Below are 19,813 nucleotides of genomic sequence, written 5' to 3' on the forward strand. Positions count from 1 at the left end.
TAGGCTGATGAGAGGGGAAAGGATGGGCTATGGGTTTAGTTCCCCAAAGTACCTGTTAGCACTATGAGTCAATCACCAGGGTGAGCAGGTGGGATGTAAGTGAAAAGAGGAGGTGCGGCCAGGTGCAAAATAAAGTGCGGCAGAGAAGTACTGGCAGTGATGTACTTACTGTAAGGGGGGGGAGATTTACAGTCCAGCCAGTGATTTATTTACTGCAGGGGTGGGGGGGATGTTAATATTTACTGTAAGAAGGGGGGGGGTCAGGATATTACAGTCCAGGCAGTGATGTACTTACTGTAAGAGGGGGGGGGGGGGAAGGATATTACAGTCCAGCCAGTGATGTACTTACTGTAAGAGGGGGGGGGGGGGGGGGAAGGATATTACAGTCCAGCCAGTGATGTACTTACTGTAAGAGGGGGGGCAGGATGTTACAGTCCAGGCAGTGATGTACTTACTGTAAGAGGGGGGGGCAGGATGTTACAGTCCAGGCAGTGATGTACTTACTGTAAGAGGGGGGGGGGGAAGGATATTACAGTCCAGCCAGTGATGTACTTACTGTAAGGGGGGGGGGGGAAGGATGTTACAGTCCAGCCAGTGATGTACTTACTGTAAGAGGGGGGGGGGGGCAGGATATTACAGTCCAGGCAGTGATGTACTTACTGTAAGAGGGGGGGCAGGATATTACAGTCCAGGCAGTGATGTACTTACTGTAAGAGGGGGGGCAGGATGTTACAGTCCAGCACGTAGTCTCTGCACACGGTGCTGTCTCCAGCGATGTTCCCCAGAGCCCACACCGCCTTGTGGAGAAGACATATAGACAGATGTAGTGACCACTCAAGATACAGTCAGTCACAATAACTAGAGAATAATCCGGCACCTCTACTAATCCACTACGTCCACTGTATCAATGGTTGCAGCTAGAGATGAGCGAACTTACAGTAAATTCGATTCGTCACGAACTTCTCGGCCCGGCAGTTGCTGACTTTTCCTGCGTAAATTAGTTCAGCCTTCAGGTGCTCCGGTGGGCTGGAAAAGGTGGATACAGTCCGGGGAAAGAGTCTCCTAGGATTGTATCCACCTTTTCCAGCCCACCGGAGCACCGGAAGGCTGAACTAATTTATGCAGGAAAAGTCATCAACTGCCGAGCCGAGAAGTTCGTGACGAATCGAATTTACTGTAAGTTCGCTCATCTCTAGTTGCGGCTTCACCTGAAGTCGGACTTGTACGGGGGCGCTGTTCTAAAGCTTAGAGTATAATTTATTCAATAGAAAGATAGTGGAAAAGAACGCACTCACCCGTGATGAACTTTAAAGTAGACATGATACAGGTAGTGATAACAGAGGAGCAACCGTGCGGCAACAGACTGTTTCCTGCACCCAAGCACAAGAAACAGTCTGTTGCCGCACGGTTGCTCCTGTTATGACCTGCTGTATCATGTCTACTTTAAAGTTCATCACGGGTGAGTGCGTTCTTTTCCACTATCTTTCTATTGAATAAATTATACTCTAAGCTTTAGAACAGCGCCCCCGTACAAGTCTGACTTCAGGTGAAGCCGCAACCATTGATACAGTGGACGTAGTGGATTAGTAGAGGTGCCGGATTATTCTCTAGTTCAGTGGTCTTCAACCTGCGGACCTCCAGAAGTTGCAAAACTACAACTCCCAGCATGCCAACGGCTGTCCGGGCATGCTGGGAGTTGTAGTTTTGCAACATCTGGAAGTCCGCAGGTTGAAGACCACTGAACTAGTTATTGGGAATGAAGATACAATATTAATTAGTTCCAGGACGACCATTGTATGTTGAATCCATTGTATGTTGAGACCATAACTCTATGGAAACCTGGTAATTGGTTCTGATGCTACCAAAATGTCATCCAAAAATCGGAAAAAATTTGGATTAAAGAAAAATAAGTAGATAACTAATATAGATAAAGCAAATCCTTACATATAAAAGTAATAAAGATCTGCTGGGAGCTGTAATCACTGTAGAGGACAGGAGCTTCTTCAGGGTCCTGTACAATACACAGAGTGTCCCAAAAAAAGTAAAATTGAGTCGCCCTCACCTGGTGTCCAGAGGAGCATCTAACTGTGGCCCAGGTAAAGAGTACAGAACATGTAATACCTCTCTGTACTGTAGGGGGCGCTACCAGACACCAGTCAGTGCATACACTTCAGTAATACAGGTAAAGAGTACAGAACATGTAATACCTCCCTGTACTGTAGGGGGCGCTACCAGACACCAGTCAGTGCATACACTTCAGTAATACAGGTAAAGAGTACAGAACATGTAATACCTCTCTGTACTGTAGGGGGCGCTACCAGACACCAGTCAGTGCATGCACTTCAGTAATACAGGTAAAGAGTACAGAACATGTAATACCTCCCTGTACTGTAGGGGGCGCTACCAGATACCAGTCAGTGCATACACTTCAGTAATACAGGTAAAGAGTACAGAACATGTAATACCTCCCTGTACTGTAGGGGGCGCTACCAGACACCAGTCAGTGCATACACTTCAGTAATACTGGTAAAGAGTACAGAACATGTAATACCTCCCTGTACTGTAGGGGGCGCTACCAGATACCAGTCAGTGCATACACTTCAGTAATACAGGTAAAGAGTACAGAACATGTAATACCTCCCTGTACTGTAGGGGGCGCTACCAGACACCAGTCAGTGCATACACTTCAGTAATACTGGTAAAGAGTACAGAACATGTAATACCTCCCTGTACTGTAGGGGGCGCTACCAGACACCAGTCAGTGCATACACTTCAGTAATACTGGTAAAGAGTACAGAACATGTAATACCTCCCTGTACTGTAGGGGGCGCTACCAGACACCAGTCAGTGCATGCACTTCAGTAATACAGGTATAGAGTACAGAACATGTAATACCTCCCTGTACTGTAGGGGGCGCTACCAGATACCAGTCAGTGCATACACTTCAGTAATACAGGTTAAGAGTACAGAACATGCAATCCCTCCCTGTACTGTAGGGGGCGCTACCAGACACCAGTCAGTGCATGCACTTCAGTAATATAGGTAAAGAGTACAGAACATGTAATACCTCCCTGTACTGTAGGGGGCGCTACCAGACACCAGTCAGCACATACACTTCAGTAATACAGGTAAAGAGTACAGAACATGTAATACCTCCCTGTACTGTAGGGGGCGCTACCAGACACCAGTCAGCACATACACTTCAGTAATACAGGTAAAGAGTACAGAACATGTAATACCTCCCTGTACTGTAGTGGGCACTTCCATACACCAGTCAGTGCATACACTTCAGTAATACAGGTAAAGAGTACAGAACATGTAATACCTCCCTGTACTGTATGGGGCGCTACCAGACACCAGTCAGTGCATACACTTCAGTAATACAGGTAAAGAGTACAGAACATGTAATACCTCCCTGTACTGTAGGGGGCGCTACCAGACACCAGTCAGTGCATGCACTTCAGTAATACAGGGGTTTTACCAGTGAATGTCCATTCTGATTGGTCGGTTCTTCCAGCCATTGACAGGTATCACTGATCTGGACTGTCTGTACATTGTATGTTGAGTCTGGTTTCCAGAAAAGACCATTGTATGTTGAAACTATGTAGAATCAACAGAAAACGAGATGGTCCGGCACTGACAAGACTAGGGTAAGCAGGAATAGCTAATGGAAAACTTTGTCAACGTAATCCAGGTAACGGATGGTAACGGTGGTGCAGTGTCCAGCGAAGTTAATAGCAAATTATGAAGAGAAGACAGGACAGCACTCACCATCCGACTCGGCTTTATTCAAGCGTTGTGATGACAAAGGATGTGTGTCCATGGTGGAGGCGGGGAGCAAAGCTGGGACAGACTGTTTCCCGCTATAACATCGCTGTTAAAGTGTGAAACAGTCTGTCACGGCTGTGCTCCCCGCCTCCACCATGGACACACATCCTTTGTCATCACAACGCTTGAATAAAGCCGAGTCGGATGGTGAGTGCTGTCCTGTCTGCTCTTCATAATATGTTGAAACTATTGTATGTTGAGGCCATTGTAAGTTGAGGGATCCCTGTATATATACAAACACAAGGTATACAGAAGGTCCGGCTTTATTACCTGCTCCTGCACATCCTCAAACTCTGAGCTGAGCAGCTCTATGAAGATCGGCACGGCCCCCGCCTGGATGACGATCCGGGTCTGCAGGGAGTTCCCCGAGGCGATGTTTGTTAACACCCAGGCTGCTTCAAACTGCGGAAGACAATGAGGCACCCGCTGTGAGTGTGAACAGTGCCGGACACGATCCCCCATCCGTACCATGTGACGTCCGCCCTCACCTGTAACGTGCAGTTCTCTTTCCTCTCAGGAACTCCACGAATCTGGCCACCACCCCGTTTGTACCGATCACTTCGTCTATCGGGGGATTGGGCTCTGGGGAAAAAAAAATAAAAACAAAATTAAAAAGGGTCCATATTCTTTTAGGCATTGAGGAATAGAAAAATGCTGTAAAATGCGCGGAATGTCCGAGCGGAAAACCCGGCTGTACATTCCGCACTCATGTTTTGGCGGCGTTAGGACCGCTGGGCATTTTATAGTGGATTTCGCAGAAATAAACACATTTCACTGTTCCTGCGGATGGCGGAATTCTGTAGTGAAAATTCCGCCGTGTGCGCAGTGCGGTAGAATCCCATTGAAATCAACAGAATTCTGCTTAAGGGGAATTTCCACGGAATTCCTCTAGGGTGGTGTTTCCCAACCAGTGTGCCTCCAGCTGTTGCAAAACTACAACTCCCAGCATACCCAGACAGCCTAGGGTGTGTTTCCAACCAGTGTGCCTCCAGCTGTTGCAAAACTACAACCCCCAGCATACCCAGACAGCCTAAGGTGAGTGTTTCCAACCAGTGTGCCTCCAGCTGTTGCAAAACTACAACCCCCAGCATACCCAGACAGCCTAAGGTGAGTGTTTCCAACCAGTGTGCCTCCAGCTGTTGCAAAACTACAACTCCCAGCATACCCAGACAGCCTAAGGTGAGTGTTTCCAACCAGTGTGCCTCCAGCTGTTGCAAAACTACAACCCCCAGCATACCCAGACAGCCTAAGGTGAGTGTTTTCCAACCAGTGTGCCTCCAGCTGTTGCAAAGCTACAACCCCCAGCATGCCCAGACAGCCGACGGTGAGTGTTTCCAACCAGTGTGCCTCCAGCTGTTGCAAAACTACATCCCCCAGCATACCCAGACAGCCTAAGGTGAGTGTTTTCCAACCAGTGTGCCTCCAGCTGTTGCAAAACTACAACCCTCAGCATGCCCAGACAGCCTAAGGTGAGTGTTTCAAACCAGTGTGCCTCCAGCTGTTGCAAAACTACAACCCCCAGCATGGCGGCATTCTGTAGTGAAAATTCCGCCGTGTGCGCAGTGCGGTAGAATCCCATTGAAATCAACAGAATTCTGCTTGAGGGGAATTTCCATGGAATTCCTCTAGGGCGGTGTTTCCCAACCAGGATGCCTCCAGCTGTTGCAAAACTACAACCCCCAGCATGCCCAGACAGCCTAAGGTGAGTGTTTCCAACCAGTGTGCCTCCAGCTGTTGCAAAACTACAACCCCCAGAATGCCCAAACAGCCTTTGGCTGTCTGGGCATGCTGGGAGTTGTAGTTCAGCAACAGCTGGAGGCACCCTGGTTGGGAAATACTGCTCTAGGAAATTGCACTGTGTGAACAGAGTCTAATAATTCAGCAGCACAGAGGATTATGAGCATTTTCCCTGATCTGATTGTTTGTGATGCCCATCCTCAGGGGTACAGCACCCCCAATGCTTCCACTATAGGGCAATCCTGTAGTCAGATTAATGGTCATGTGCAACAGAGATCGCCCTCTAGAGGAAGCAGCAGGGAGTGTAGGTTTCTACAAATCTTTGCAAATATGACCTGGAACAGGTAAGTGCTCTTTAAAGGGGTACTCCGGTGAAAACCTATTTTCTTTTAAATCAACTGGTGGCAGAAAGTTAAACATATTTGTAAATTACTTCTATTAAAAAAATCTTAATCCTTCCAGTACTTATTAGTTGCTGAATGCTACAGAGGAAATTCCTTTCTTTTTGGAACACTGATGACATCACGAACACAGTGCTCTCTGCTGACATCTCTGTCCATTTTAGCAACCATGCATAGCAGATGTATGCTAAGGGCAGCATGGTGGCTGAGTGGTTAGCACTGCTGCCTTGCAGAGCTGGGGACTTGGGTTCAAATCCCACTAAGGACAACAATAAATAAAGCGTTATTATTATTATAATAACGTCAGCAGAGAGAACTGAATTTCCTCTGTAGTATTCAGCGGCTAATAAGTACAGGAAGGATTAAGATTTTATAATAGAAGTAATTTACAAATATGTTTAACTTTCTGCCACCAGTTGATTTAAAAGAAAAAAAGGTTTTCACCGGAGTACCCCTTTAACCCCTTAAGGACTCAGCCCATTTTGGCCTTAAGGACTCAGACAATTTAATTTTTACGTTTTCATTTTTTCCTCCTCGCCTTCTAAAAATCATAATTCTTTTATATTTTCATCCACAGACTAGTATGAGGGCTTGTTTTTTGCGTGACCAGTTGTCCTTTGTAATGACATCACTCATTATATCATAAAATGTATGGCGCAACCAAAAAACACTATTTTTGTGGGGAAATTAAAACGAAAAACGCAATTTTGCTAATTTTGGAAGGTTTTGTTTTCACTCCGTACAATTTCTGGTAAAAATGACATGTGTTCTTTATTCTGAGGGTCAATACGATTAAAATGATACCCATTATTATATACTTTTATATTATTGTTGCGCTTAAAAAAAATCACAAACTTTTTAACCAAATTAGTACGTTTATAATCCCTTTATTTTGATGACCTATAACTTTTTTATTTTTCTGTATAAGCGGCGGTATGGGGGCTCATTTTATGCGCCATGATCTGTACTTTTTTTTGATACCACATTTGTATATAAAAAACTTAATACATTTTTTATAATTTTTTTTTTAATAAAATGTATTAAAAAAGTAGGAATTTTGGACTTTTTAAAATTTTTTTCGTTCACGACGTTCACCGTACGAGATCATTAACATTTTATTTTAATAGTTCGGACATTTACGCACGCGGCGATACCAAATATGTCTATAAAAAATGTTTTTTACGCTTTTTGGGGGTAAAATAGGAAAAAACGGACGTTTTACTTTTTTATTGGGGGAGGGGATTTTTCACTTTTTTTTTACTTTTACTTTTACATTTTTTTTTACACTTGAATAGTCCCCATATGGGACTATTCATAGCAATACCATGATTGCTAATACTGATCTGTTCTATGTATAGGACATAGAACAGATCAGTATTATCGGTCATCTCCTGCTCTGGTCTGCTCGATCACAGACCAGAGCAGGAAACGCCGGGAGCGGAGGAAGGAGAGGGGACCTCCGTGCGGCGTTATGAATGATCGGATCCCCGCAGCAGCGCTGCGGGCGATCCGATCGTTCATTTTAATCGCGAACTCCCGCAGATGCCGGGATCTGTATTGATCCCGGCACCTGAGGGGTTAATGGCGGACGCCCGTGAGATCGCGGGCGTCGGCCATTGCCGGCGGGTCCCTGGCTGCGATTAGCAGCCGGGATCAGCCGCGCATGACACGGGCATCGCTCCGATGCCCGCGGTTATGCTTAGGACGTAAATGTACGTCCTGGTGCGTTAAGTACCACCTCACCAGGACGTACATTTACGTCCTGCGTCCTTAAGGGGTTAAAGCGTACCCGTCAGATCCAACAAAATATCTATCCCTCAGTACCTAATCCTGACCATGTTCATCTAATTTTTATGTGTCTAGAAACGTAATTTTCTTATTACACTTTTAATTTAGCTCCCTAGTCTGAATTCCTCTCAAAGGGAGGGGGCGTGGCCTCACTGCACAGGTCTCCGCCCCCTCCCTCAGTATGCTGTCTGCTCACATCTCCCCTAGCATTAGCAAAACTACAACTCCCAGCATGTCCTCACTGACAGTAGGGGGACACAAGCTGACAGGGGGAGGATTTTCCCTGCACTCACAGCTGTCAATCAAGGAAGTGTGTCCATGACATAGGTGATGACGCATGGACACAGCAGGACTGGTATGTGTCCAAGCAGGCGGGGGGGGGGGGGGGGGCAGTTATTTGACTTTTTGGCTTTTTCTGTATGAAATACTGAAAATTTTCTAATAAAAGCAATTGCAAAACCTGTTGGTTATACATGATTTACAACATATCAGAAGTTTTTGTATCTGACACTGACAGGGCCCATTTAAATAAGTAAATGAACTTCAGTAGCAGCCGTGACACCACAGAAGGTGCATGAACCAGGTTCTTACTAATCTGATATTTTAGGCACACGGGACTATCAGGACTGTAATGGGGATATACATCTCTATAAGCTGCACTGCCCCAGCTATAGGGATTAACGTCTGTAAACACGGTGAATGACGCGCAGGCGTTACCTTTGGACAGGAGTTTTCGGAATTTCTGGGTGGCAGCGAGCTGCTGCTCTGGATTATTAGAGAAGATCATGTCTATCATGTCCGATGTGATCACCCCGCTCTGCAAAGTCAAAGAGAGATTATATATATATATACAGCTTTATAGAGACAACACAACCTGATGGGGGAAACTGCATGAAGGAACAGCAGCATATAAATCTTCATTTTACAGTATTGTTATATCTATCTCTACCTACCTCTCCCTCTCTCCCCCCCTCCTTCTCCCTCTCCCTACCTCTCCCTCTCCCTCTCCCTCCACCCCCTCCTCTTCCCCCCCCTCCTCCTCTCTCCCTCCCTCCCCCTCCTCTCCCCCTCCCTCCCTCTCCTCTCCCCCTCCCTCCCTCTCCTCTCCCCCTCCCTCCCTCCCCCTCCTCTCTCCCTCCCTCCACCCCTCTCCCTCCCTCCACCCCCCTCCCACACACACACACACACACACACACACACACACACATATACATATATATGTATACACACACATACATGTATGAGCATTTCAAAATTTACATAAAAATGAGATAAATAAATAATTATTAAATAATAAAAAATAATAAAAAATAATAATTATAATACGCTGGAACTGAAGCTTTAAGATCTATTCAAACGTACAGTATATTGCGCATATTTGATACGCAGGAGGCTCATCTGAGGCTTATTGTAATATAGGACACTAAGTTCTGATGGTGTCAGGCAGTGTTTCACAAGCAATTTGCCTCAAGCTGATGCAAAACTACAACTCCCAGCATGCCCGGACAGCCTTTGGCTGTCCGGGCATGCTGGAAGTTGTAGTTTTGCAACAGCTGGAGGCACACTGTTTTGAAAACACTGGTGTGAGGAATATTTGCTTCCACTGAATAAATAGTGTTCGGCTGCAGTTCTCTGGCATCACCAGGAGGTGGCGCTGTGTAGAGAATCAGCACAGCAATGGGATAGTGACTACTTTGCCTGGATCGGTGACCCACACTTACCGCTGCCATCTCCATATTGTTTGTCGACGCTTCGTGAAGGTTTGCATCAAACATGGCGTCGTCTTCAGCCGCTTCTTCTGCGGTCGCGACATTTCTTCTTTTGAATAACTAAGAGAGAGAGAGAACATAGATTGTTAGAGCGACAACAAGGAGAGGACCGTGCTTCCTACCTTAAGGCACCTACATCGAGTGATTTCCAAAATCGGCTATTAACCATTTAGATGCCACCGTCTGTCAGCGTCATTTAAAACGGCCACCCTAAGTGTCATTGGTGGCATAGTGGTTATCGCGGGACCCCCAGGCCTTTGGCTGCTATTAAAGGGGTATTCCAGGCAAAAACTTTTTTATATATATCAACTGGCTCCGGAAAGTTAAAACAGATTTGTAAATTACTTCTATTAAAAAATTTAATTCTTCCAATAGTTATTAGCTTCTGAAGTTTTCTGTCTAACTGCTCAATGATGATGTCACGTCCCGGGAGCTGTGCATGATGGGAGAATATCCCCATAGTAACTGCACAGCTCCCGGGACGCGAGTCATCAGAGAGTAGTTAGACAGAAAACAACTCAACTTCAGAAGCTAATAACTATTGGAAGGATTAAGATTTTTTAATAGAAGTAATTTACAAATCTGTTTAACTTTCCGGAGCCAGTTGATATATGAAAAAAAGTTTTTGCCTGGAATACTCCTTTAATAGAGCGTGCCTATGGGCTTTACCAATAGTTCCACTATCTAATAGATCAATGCATTACATAGGTCATGCATTAATCTGTATGAGCAATCTAATAATCCCCAGGGGAACTTAAGTGTAACAAAAATTAATTAAATAAAATACAAAAAAAAAAAATAATAATAATAATAATAATAATAATAATAATAATAATAATAATAATCCCCTACCCTAAATAAAATAAAAATCTCAAATCAAATACACAAAAAATAATAAATAAAATTAAAAATGTTTTCTTAATTAAAAAAAAAAAAAATTTAAATATAAAATCACCTCCCCTAAATAAAATAAAAAATTCAAAATCTAACAAAAAAGTTAAAATGTTATCTTAATTAAAAAAATAAATAAAAAAAAATATGAAATCACCTACTTTAAGTAAAAAAAAAAAAAAATACTGGTATATAAAAATATAAATTAAAAATAAATAAAATACTTAAAATAAGCATTTTAAAGGAGTAGTCCAGTGGTGATTCAGTGGTGAGCAACTTATCCCCTATCCTAAGGATAGGGGATAAGTTGCAGATCGCGGGGGGTCCGACCCCTGGGGCCCCCCGCGATCTCCTGTACGGAGCCCCGACAGCCCGCTGGAAGGGGGCGTGTCGACCTCCGCACGAGGCGGCGGCCGACACGCCCCCTCAATACAAGTCTATGGCAGAGCCGAAGCGCTGCCTTCGGCAATCTCCGGCTCTGCCATAGAGATGTATTGAGGGGGCGTGTCGGCCGCCGCCTCGTGCGGGGGTCGACACCCGCTATCTCGGCGGAGAGCCGGGGCCCCGTACAGAGAGATCGCAGGGGGCCCCAGCGGTCGGACCCCCCGCAATCTCAAACTTATCCCCTATCCTTAGGATAGGGGATAAGTTTTTCACCACTGGACTACCCCTTTAAGTATCACTGTGTGCGGATTTGTCCAAACTATTAAAGGGGTTATAGAGGAAGACGCCAGACTTGTTTTTTTTCCCCCTTTAGAGTATGGGGCATGAATATGGCAGGTTAACACCTTAAAGGGGTACTCCGCTGCTCAGGGTTTGGAACAAACTGTTCCGAATGCTGGAGTCAGGAGCTCATGTCATAGCCCCACCCCCTCATGATGTCACGCCCCGCCCCCTCCATGCAAGTTTATGGGAGGGGTGTCACGCCGGTTACAGCGTTCGGAACAGTTTGTTCCCTTTAAAGGGGTAATTATAGGTAATAAAATGTCTGATCGCTGGGGTCCCGCTGCTGGGGCACCCGGCGTTCTAAACAAAAGCAGAGTTCCTGCGGCAGTGGTCGTGACATCACCGCCACGCCCCCCTCCCATAGACATGGACGAAACCCTGCAAAATTTGGTAAATTACAGTTTTCTTTTCAATTTGCCACCATTTTTTGGTTGCGCTGTACATGTTATGGTAAAATAAAAGGTGTCATTACCAAATATAATCGGTCACTCTAAAATCTCATTTGGGTCTGTGGATGGGGAAAAAAAAATTTTGTTTTTCATTTTCGTTTTTTTTCTCCTCACTGTCTAAGAGTCATTACATTTTTTTATTTTCCCATCCACAGACCCATAGGAGACTTGATTTTAGAGTGACCGATTATATTTGGTAATGACACCTTTTTATTTTACCATAACATGTACAGAGCAAACAAAAAATTATTTATGGTGGCAAATTGAAAAGAAAACTGTAATTTACGAAATTTTGGAAGGTTTCGTTTTCACACTGTACATTTTATGGTAAAACTGCCGCGTTCCCTTGATTCTGTGGGTCAATAGGATTATAATGATCACTGTGGTTACATACTTTTTTTTTTTAATTATTCTACTACTTTTATAATTGATCGCCCTATTCTGACCCCTTTAACCCCTTAACGACGAAGGACGTAAATGTACGTCCTGGTGATGGGGTACTTAACCTCTTAAGGACCCAGGGCGTATGGATACGCCCTCACACCCTGGGCCTTAAGGACCCAGGGCGTATCCATACGCCCTGGCGTTTTCCGGTCTCTGCCGCGCGCCGGGCAGAGATCGGAACTGGATGCCTGCTGAAATCCTTCAGCAGGCATCCAGGGCAAACGCCGAGGGGGGCCATGTAGGCCCCCCATGTCGGCGATCGCCGCAAATCGCAAGGGAAATCGCCCTTGCGATCTGCGGCGATACCGGGCTGATCGGGTCTCTGGGACCCGACCGCCCGGTAATTTCGCATGATCCCGGTTGTCACAGACAGCCAGGACCATGCTGAAGTATCGGAGCGAGGTGGCAAACCGGCCACCTCCTCCTATTCCCTGCGATCTGTCGGTTAACTAACCGACCAATCGCAGGGGGGGGGGGGGGGCGGTTACTTCCTCCCGTCCTGCCCGGCCCCTGAAAGTCCGGAGAGGACGGGAGAAAGACCGGAGGACGCGGCGGGGGACGGGGGAGTGCTGGGGACCGGCCCCGGTACTTACCTCGTCCCTGAAGACCCGGATCCCGGCCAGGAAGATGGCGGCGGCGGCGACAGGTGAGTAGATCTTCAGCCGCGGCCGGGCCCTTTACAGCAATGCACGTCGCCGTAAAGCAACATGCATTGCTGTAATGGGACCCTGTAAACTACAACTCCCAGCATGCCCAGACAGCCCTTGGCGTCTGGGCATGCTGGGAGTTGCAGTTTTGCAACATCTGGAGGTCCACAGTTTGGAGACCAGTGTGCCCTTCCAGATGTTGCAAAACTACACATCCTCAGCATGCCCTTACTGTCCAGGCATGCTGGGAGTTGTAGTTCTGTAACATCTGGCCCTTGAGATGTTGCAGAACTACAACTCCCAGCATGCCTGGACAGTAGGGGCATACTGGGAGTTGTAGTTTTGCAACATCTGGAAGGGCACAGATTGAGAACCACTGTATTAGTGGTCTGCAAACTGTAGTCCTCCAGATGTTGCAAAACTACAACTCCAAGCATGCTGGGAGTTGTAGTTCGGCAACATCTGGAGCCTCCAGCTGTTGCAAAACAACAGCTCCCAGTATTGCTGGACAGCCGTTGACTGTCCAAGCATGCTGGGAGTTTTGCAACAGCTGGAGGCACCCTGTTTGGGAATCACTGGCGTAGAATACCCCTATGTCCACCCCTATGCAATCCCTAATTCTGGCCTCAAATGCGCATGGCGCTCTCACTTCGGAGCCCTGTCGTATTTCAAGGCAACAGTTTAGGGTCACATATGGGGTATCGCCGTACTCGGGAGAAATTGCCTAACAAATTTTGTGGGGCTTTTTCTCCTTTCACCCCTTATGAAAATGTGAAGTTGGGATCTACACCAGCATGTTAGTGTAAAAAAATAAACTTTTTACACTAACATGCTGGTGTTGCCCTATACTTTTCATTTTGACAAGAGGTAAAAGGGAAAAAAGCCCCCAAATTTGTAATGCAATTTCTCCCGACTACGGAGATACCCCATATGTGGGCGCAAACTGCTTTGGGGGCGCACAACAAGGCCCAGAAGGGAGAGTGCGCCATGTACATTTGAGGTGATTTGCACAGGGGTGGCTGATTGTTACAGCGGTTTTGACAAACGCAAAAAAACTAAACCCCACATGTGACCCCATTTCGGAAACTACACCCCTCATGGAATGTAATGAGGGGTGCAGTGAGAATTTAACCCCCACTGGTATCTGACGGATCTTTGGAACAGTGGGCTGTGCAAATTAAAAATGTTGTACAGCCCACTGTTCCAAAGATCTGACAGACACCAGTGGGGGGTAAATGCTCACTGTACCCCTTGTTACGTTCCTCAAGGGGTCTAGTTTCCAAAATGGTATGCCATGTGGGTATTTTTTGCTGTCCTGGCACCATAGGGGCTTCCTAAATGCGACATGCCCCCCGAGCAAAATTTGCTCTCAAAAAGCCAAATATGACTCCTTCTCTTCTGAGCATTGTAGTTCGCTCGTAGTGCACTTCAGGTCAACTTATGGGGTACCTCCATACTCATAAGAGATGGGGTTTCAAATTTTGGGGGGTATTTTTTGCTATTAACCCTTGCAAAAATGTGAAATTTGGGGGGAAACACCCATTTTAATTAAATTTTTTATTTTTTATGTTACGTATGCAAAAGTCGTGAAACCCGTGTGGGGTATTAAGGCTCACTTTATTCCTTGTTACGTTCCTCAAGGGGTCTAGTTTCCAAAACGGTGTGCCATGTGGGTATTTTTTGCTGTTCTGGCACCATAGGGGCTTCCTATATGGGACATGCCCCCGAGCAAAATTTGCTCTCAAAAAGCCAAATATGACTCCTTCTCTTCTGAGCATTGTAGTTCGCTCGTAGTGCACTTCAGGTCAACTTATGGGGTACCTCCATACTCAGAAGAGATGAGGTTACAAATTTTGGGGGGTATTTTCTGCTATTAACCCTTGCAAAAATTTGAAATTTGGGGGGAATCACACATTTTAGTGAAATTTTATTTTATTTTTTTACATATGCAAAAGTCGTGAAACACCTGTGGGGTATTAAGGCTCACTTTATTCCTTGTTACGTTCCTCAAGGGGTCTTGTTTCCAAAATGGTATGGCATGTGGGTATTTTTTGCTGTCCTGGCACCATAGGGGCTTCCTAAATGCAACATGCCCCCCAAAAACCATTTCAGAAAAATGTACTCTCCAAAATCCCCTTGTCACTCCTTCGGTTCTGAGCCCTCTACTGCGCCCGCCGAACACTTTACATAGACATATGAGGTATGTGCTTACTCGAGAGAAATTGGGCTACAAACATAAGTATACATTTTCTCCTTTTACCCCTCGTAAAAATTCAAAAATTGGGTCTACAAGAACATGCGAGTGTAAAAAATGAAAATTGTGAATTTTCTCCTTCACTTTCCTGCTATTCCTGTGAAACACCTAAAGGGTTAAAAGGCTGACCGAATATCATTTTGTATACTTTCGGGGGTGCAGTTTTTATAATGGGGTCATTTGTGGGGTATTTCTAAGATGAAGACCCTTCAAATCCACTTCAAACCTGAACTGGTCCCTGAAAAATAGTGAGTTTGGAAATTTTGTGAAAAATTGGAAAATTGCTGCTGAACTTTGAAGCCCTCTGGTGTCTTCCAAAAGTAAAAACTTGTCAATTTTATGATGCAAACATAAAGTAGACATATTGTATATGTGAAAAAAAAATAAAAATATTTTGAATATCCATTTTCCTTACAAACAGAGAGCTTCAAAGTTAGAAAAATGCAAAATTTTCAAATTTTTCATAAAATTTTCAAATTTTTCACCAAGAAAGGATGCAAGTTACAATTTTTTTTTACCACTATGTTAAAGTAGAATATGTCACGAAAAAACAATCTCGGGATCAGATTGATAACTAAAAGCATTCCAGCGTTATTAATGTTTAAAGTGACAGTGGTCAGATGTGCAAAAAATGGCCGGGTCCTAAGGTGTAAAATGGCTGGGTCCTTAAGAGGTTAACGCACCAGGACATACATGTACGTCCTAAGCATAACCGCGGGCATCGGAGCGATGCCCGGACCATGCGCGGCAGGTCCCGGCTGTTGATCGCAGCCAGGGACCCGCCGGTAATGGCGGACATCCGCGATCCCGCGGATGTCCGCCATTAACCACTCAGATGCCGTGATCAATACAGATCACGGCATCTGCAGCATCACGGTCACTTAACTGGATGACCGGATCGCCCGCAGTGATCCGATCATCCAGCACGGCAGACGGAGGTCCCCTCACCTACCTCCGCTGCCTTCCCGCAGACCATCACCGATAATACTGATCAGTGCTATGTCCTATGCATAGCACTGAACAGGATTAGCAATCGAATGATTGCTTTAAATAGTCCCCTATGGGGACTATTAAAGTGTAAAAATAAAAGTAAAAATAAAAAAAAAAGTGAAAAACCCCCTCCCCCAATAAAAACGTAAATTGCCCCATTTTCCCTATTTCACCCCCAGAAAGTGTTAAAAAAAATATTTTATATACATATTTAGTATCCCCGCGTGCGTAAATATCTGAATTATTAAAATAAAATGTTAATGATACCGTACGGTGAACGTAAAAAAAAAAAAAGTCCAAAATCACTGCTTTTTTTTTATAACATTTTTTTCCCCAAAAAATTTATTAAAAATGTATTAAAAGTTTTATATAAGCAAATATGGTATCAATAAAAAGTACAGATCACGGCGCAAAAAATGAGCCCTCATACCGCCGCTTATACGGAAAAATGAAAAAGTTATAGGTCTTCAAAATAGACGTACTAAACGTACTAATTTGGTTAAAAAGTTAGTGATTTTTTTTTTAGTGTCAAAAAGGAGTAAGTTTATTGAAGATCAGAATAAAAGATTACAACAAGTATCCATGGAACAATAACATAGGCACAAAAGTAAAACAACCCAGGGGCCTAAGCCCAAACTGGTCTCCTTTTTTGCGCCGTGATCTGTATCTTTTTATTTTTTTATTTTTTTTTTGTACCACTTTTGCATATATGTGACTTTTTTTTAATCATTTTTATTAATGTTTTTTTTATAGGGATGTGACCAAAAAGCAGCATTTATTTTTATTTTTTTCATGTTTGCACCGTTCACCATACGGGATCAATAACATTATATTTTCATAGTTCACACATTTACGCATGCTCCGATACCAAATATGTTTATTAATTACCGTATTTTTCTTTTTAATTACTCTGCTTTTTGGGGTAAAATAGGAAAAAAGGAAATAAAAATTTTTTTTTATTGGGGAGGGGCTTATTCACATTTTTGTTAAAGAGGTACTACGGCCCCAAGACATCTTATCTAAAGGATAGGGGATAGGATGTGTGATCGCGGGGGTCCCGCCGCTGGGGACCCCTACAATCTAGCATGCAGCACCCACCTGTAAGCACTGCAGGAAGCGCTAGAGGCTCTCAGTGTTATGCCTCCCGACCACGGGGACAGAGTATTGTGATGTCATGACTACGCCCCGTGTGATGTCACACCGCGCCCCCTCAATGCAAGTCTATGGGAGGGGGCGTGACTTCCGTCACGCCCCCTCCCATAGACTTGCATTGAGGGGGCAGGGCGTGACATCACGATACTCCGTCCCCGTGGTCGGGAGGCATAACACTAAGAGCCTCCAGCGCTTCCTGCAGTGCTCACAGGTGGGTGCTGCGTGCTATATTGCAGGGGTCCCCCACGGCAAGACCCCCGTGATCAGACATCTTATCCCCTATCCTTTGATAGGGGATAAGATGTCTTGGGGCCGGAGTACCCCTTTAAGCCCTTTTTAACCATTTATTTGACACTATTTATGTTCCCATAGGAGACTATTTATAGGAATCTTTAGATTCCAGATAGTGTCTGGGCATGCTGGGTGTAGTAGTTTTTCAGCTGTTGGAGGCCCACTGGTTGGGAAACGCTGCTGTATATGTTGGGAATGGAATTAAAATCTAAAAGGAATATTCACATTTTACCCTGATAACTGAACAGTCAGAGGTTATAAAACATGTGAGACGTCCGGACTCTTCTCCCGCCCCCTACTGGTCAGTGAGTGACAGCAGCAGCTGGGCCCCCGGCACACGCTTATACTGAAGGCCCTGCAGCGTCAGCCCCCCCCCCCCTCTACATGATCCCTGCAGTGTAAACAGGGACCGGATGTGTTTATCCGAAATCCAGCTGACTGCAATATGAGCGTCCTCCTGCGAATTCCCACAATGCAGCGGGTTTGTTGCGGAAACGTCTGTCGCTGTCCCATTCGTCTGAATACAGCGAGAAGGATTCCATGTGCGTGCTGCAAAAATAATCTCAGACACGAAACTCTGCAAGAAATCTGCGCCGTGAAAGGGGCCTTATAATGAGGGAACGGGCAACAACGGACGGAGGTAACATTCATCTCACTGTCATAGGGCAGTTCGACCTTTGTTAAATAATAAAGTAAAACAATAAAAATACTACTACTAAATAAATGAAAATAAATAAAATATAAATAAATAATTATTAATTATATATATATCATTTTTATTTTATTATTATTAATATTTAAATGTATTTTTTTTTTACTACTATTAATAATAATTAGTATTTTAAAGAAAAATAATAATTAACAAACAATATTAGGTAAAATAAAAAAACAATAATACTACTACTACATAAAATAAAAAAAGAGAAAAATAAATAAAACAAACAACATTTATGAATAATTAATTATTTAATAAAAAAAAAAAAAAAAAATTAGCCATAGGCCTCATGTTTCTATGCAAGACATTTTTGGCTTTTTATTTTTTCTCTTAAAATAAAAAACCTGCCCCCCTTATTTTGCCCTGCTAAGAGGCAGTTTGTGTTTTTTTTTTTATTCAAAAATAATAGAAGGGATTTTATTATTGGCGTGTTGTTGATTTGTCGCACAAGTCGCTCTATAGAGACTTTTCATTGCGACTTTTGCTTTAGGAGCCTTTTTGGTCATTGTGCACCTCTGCCATAGTCTGGGTAACTTTATGCAGTGGTCTTGAATATATTATGTGCGACTTGTCATACAATTTGTCCAAAATCTACACCGGCCCCAGAACTGTCTTATAAAACTGGCTGTGGAGAGCGTTTTGTAAAAAGTCCCACATTTTTGCGCAAAAAAGTAAAAAAAAAAATGAAATAAAAATATATTTAAAAAAAAACGCAGAAAAAGTATACTGAGGTATAATTTAAAAACACCTGTGTACTAGCCCCATATATATCACCTGGCATATGACATTAATAAATTTGGCGCACGTACATATTACCACCGCACGGATTAAAAGGTGTAGAAAAGTCACCACTCTCGATAAACTCCCCCTTCCTCCCCCAGCGTCTTTTAGTCTTGGTGATTTTTTTTTTCCTTTGGTGTTTTTTTTTTCACCTGCATTTTTATACAAGTCATGTGACTCATCATGTGACTGCAAAGCAAAAAAAAAATTTCAATAGTAAACCCACATTGAATTTTTCTTTCCGTTTTTTTTCCCCCTTCTATAAAAGTCTTTGGGAGAAAAATAAACGCCAAGATTCCCTGAAAATTTCCAAATTGACTGCCAGCAAACCTTTTTTTTGGCGTTTTTATAAAAAAAAAAAAATATATATATATATATTAAAAACATTTTTAAAAGTTGAAACACGGCCTAAGAGTAGGGACATGTGCCGTATTTTGCTGCAGCTGATATTACCACCCATTGACTTCAATGGGTAGGAAAATAAGCAGCAGCGAATACGCTGCAAAATACGGCACATGACCCTACCCCAATAGGCAACGTGCTGATGAAAAATTGCCATAAAGGGTTGCATAGAAAATCCAACGATCATTCGTATAGTCTTTCCCACACATCGCTCGTGTAATGCGTAAATGAGCGCCAATCTATGAGATCAATGCTAGGGTTGTCCAATATGGCCCGAGTTCCCTAATACGGGCCTGCAAATGAGTAGAATTATATAGCGAACATTATCATTTGCATTTAGAGGCTTGAAAACTGACCCTGACCTAGTCCTGCTCCCACAGCTGAGGGTTTGTATCAATGTAGGCCAATGTTTCCCAAGCAGCGTGCCTCCAGCTGTTGCAAAACTACAGCTCCCAGCATGCCCGGACAGCCGAAGGCTGTCCGGGCATGCTGGGAGTTGTTGTTTTGCAAGAGCTGGAGGCATACTGCTTGAGAAACACTGATGTAGGC

At 44.1% G+C, this 19,813-nt stretch overlaps 1 protein-coding gene across 1 annotated transcript in view; it reads right to left on the minus strand.

Annotated features, from left to right (window-relative positions):
* Positions 1 to 19,813, minus strand: part of KPNA1 (karyopherin subunit alpha 1) — a 55,686-nt gene that overhangs the window by 16,209 nt on the left and 19,664 nt on the right. Inside the window, 6 exon segments of the mRNA XM_056554462.1 lie at positions 709 to 797; positions 4,099 to 4,230; positions 4,317 to 4,342; positions 4,345 to 4,410; positions 8,472 to 8,571; positions 9,476 to 9,583. Coding sequence (XP_056410437.1) covers positions 709 to 797; positions 4,099 to 4,230; positions 4,317 to 4,342; positions 4,345 to 4,410; positions 8,472 to 8,571; positions 9,476 to 9,583 — 521 coding nt within the window.

This window comes from Hyla sarda, unplaced genomic scaffold, assembly GCF_029499605.1.
Source record: "Hyla sarda isolate aHylSar1 unplaced genomic scaffold, aHylSar1.hap1 scaffold_73, whole genome shotgun sequence".
Taxonomy (NCBI): domain Eukaryota; kingdom Metazoa; phylum Chordata; class Amphibia; order Anura; family Hylidae; genus Hyla; species Hyla sarda.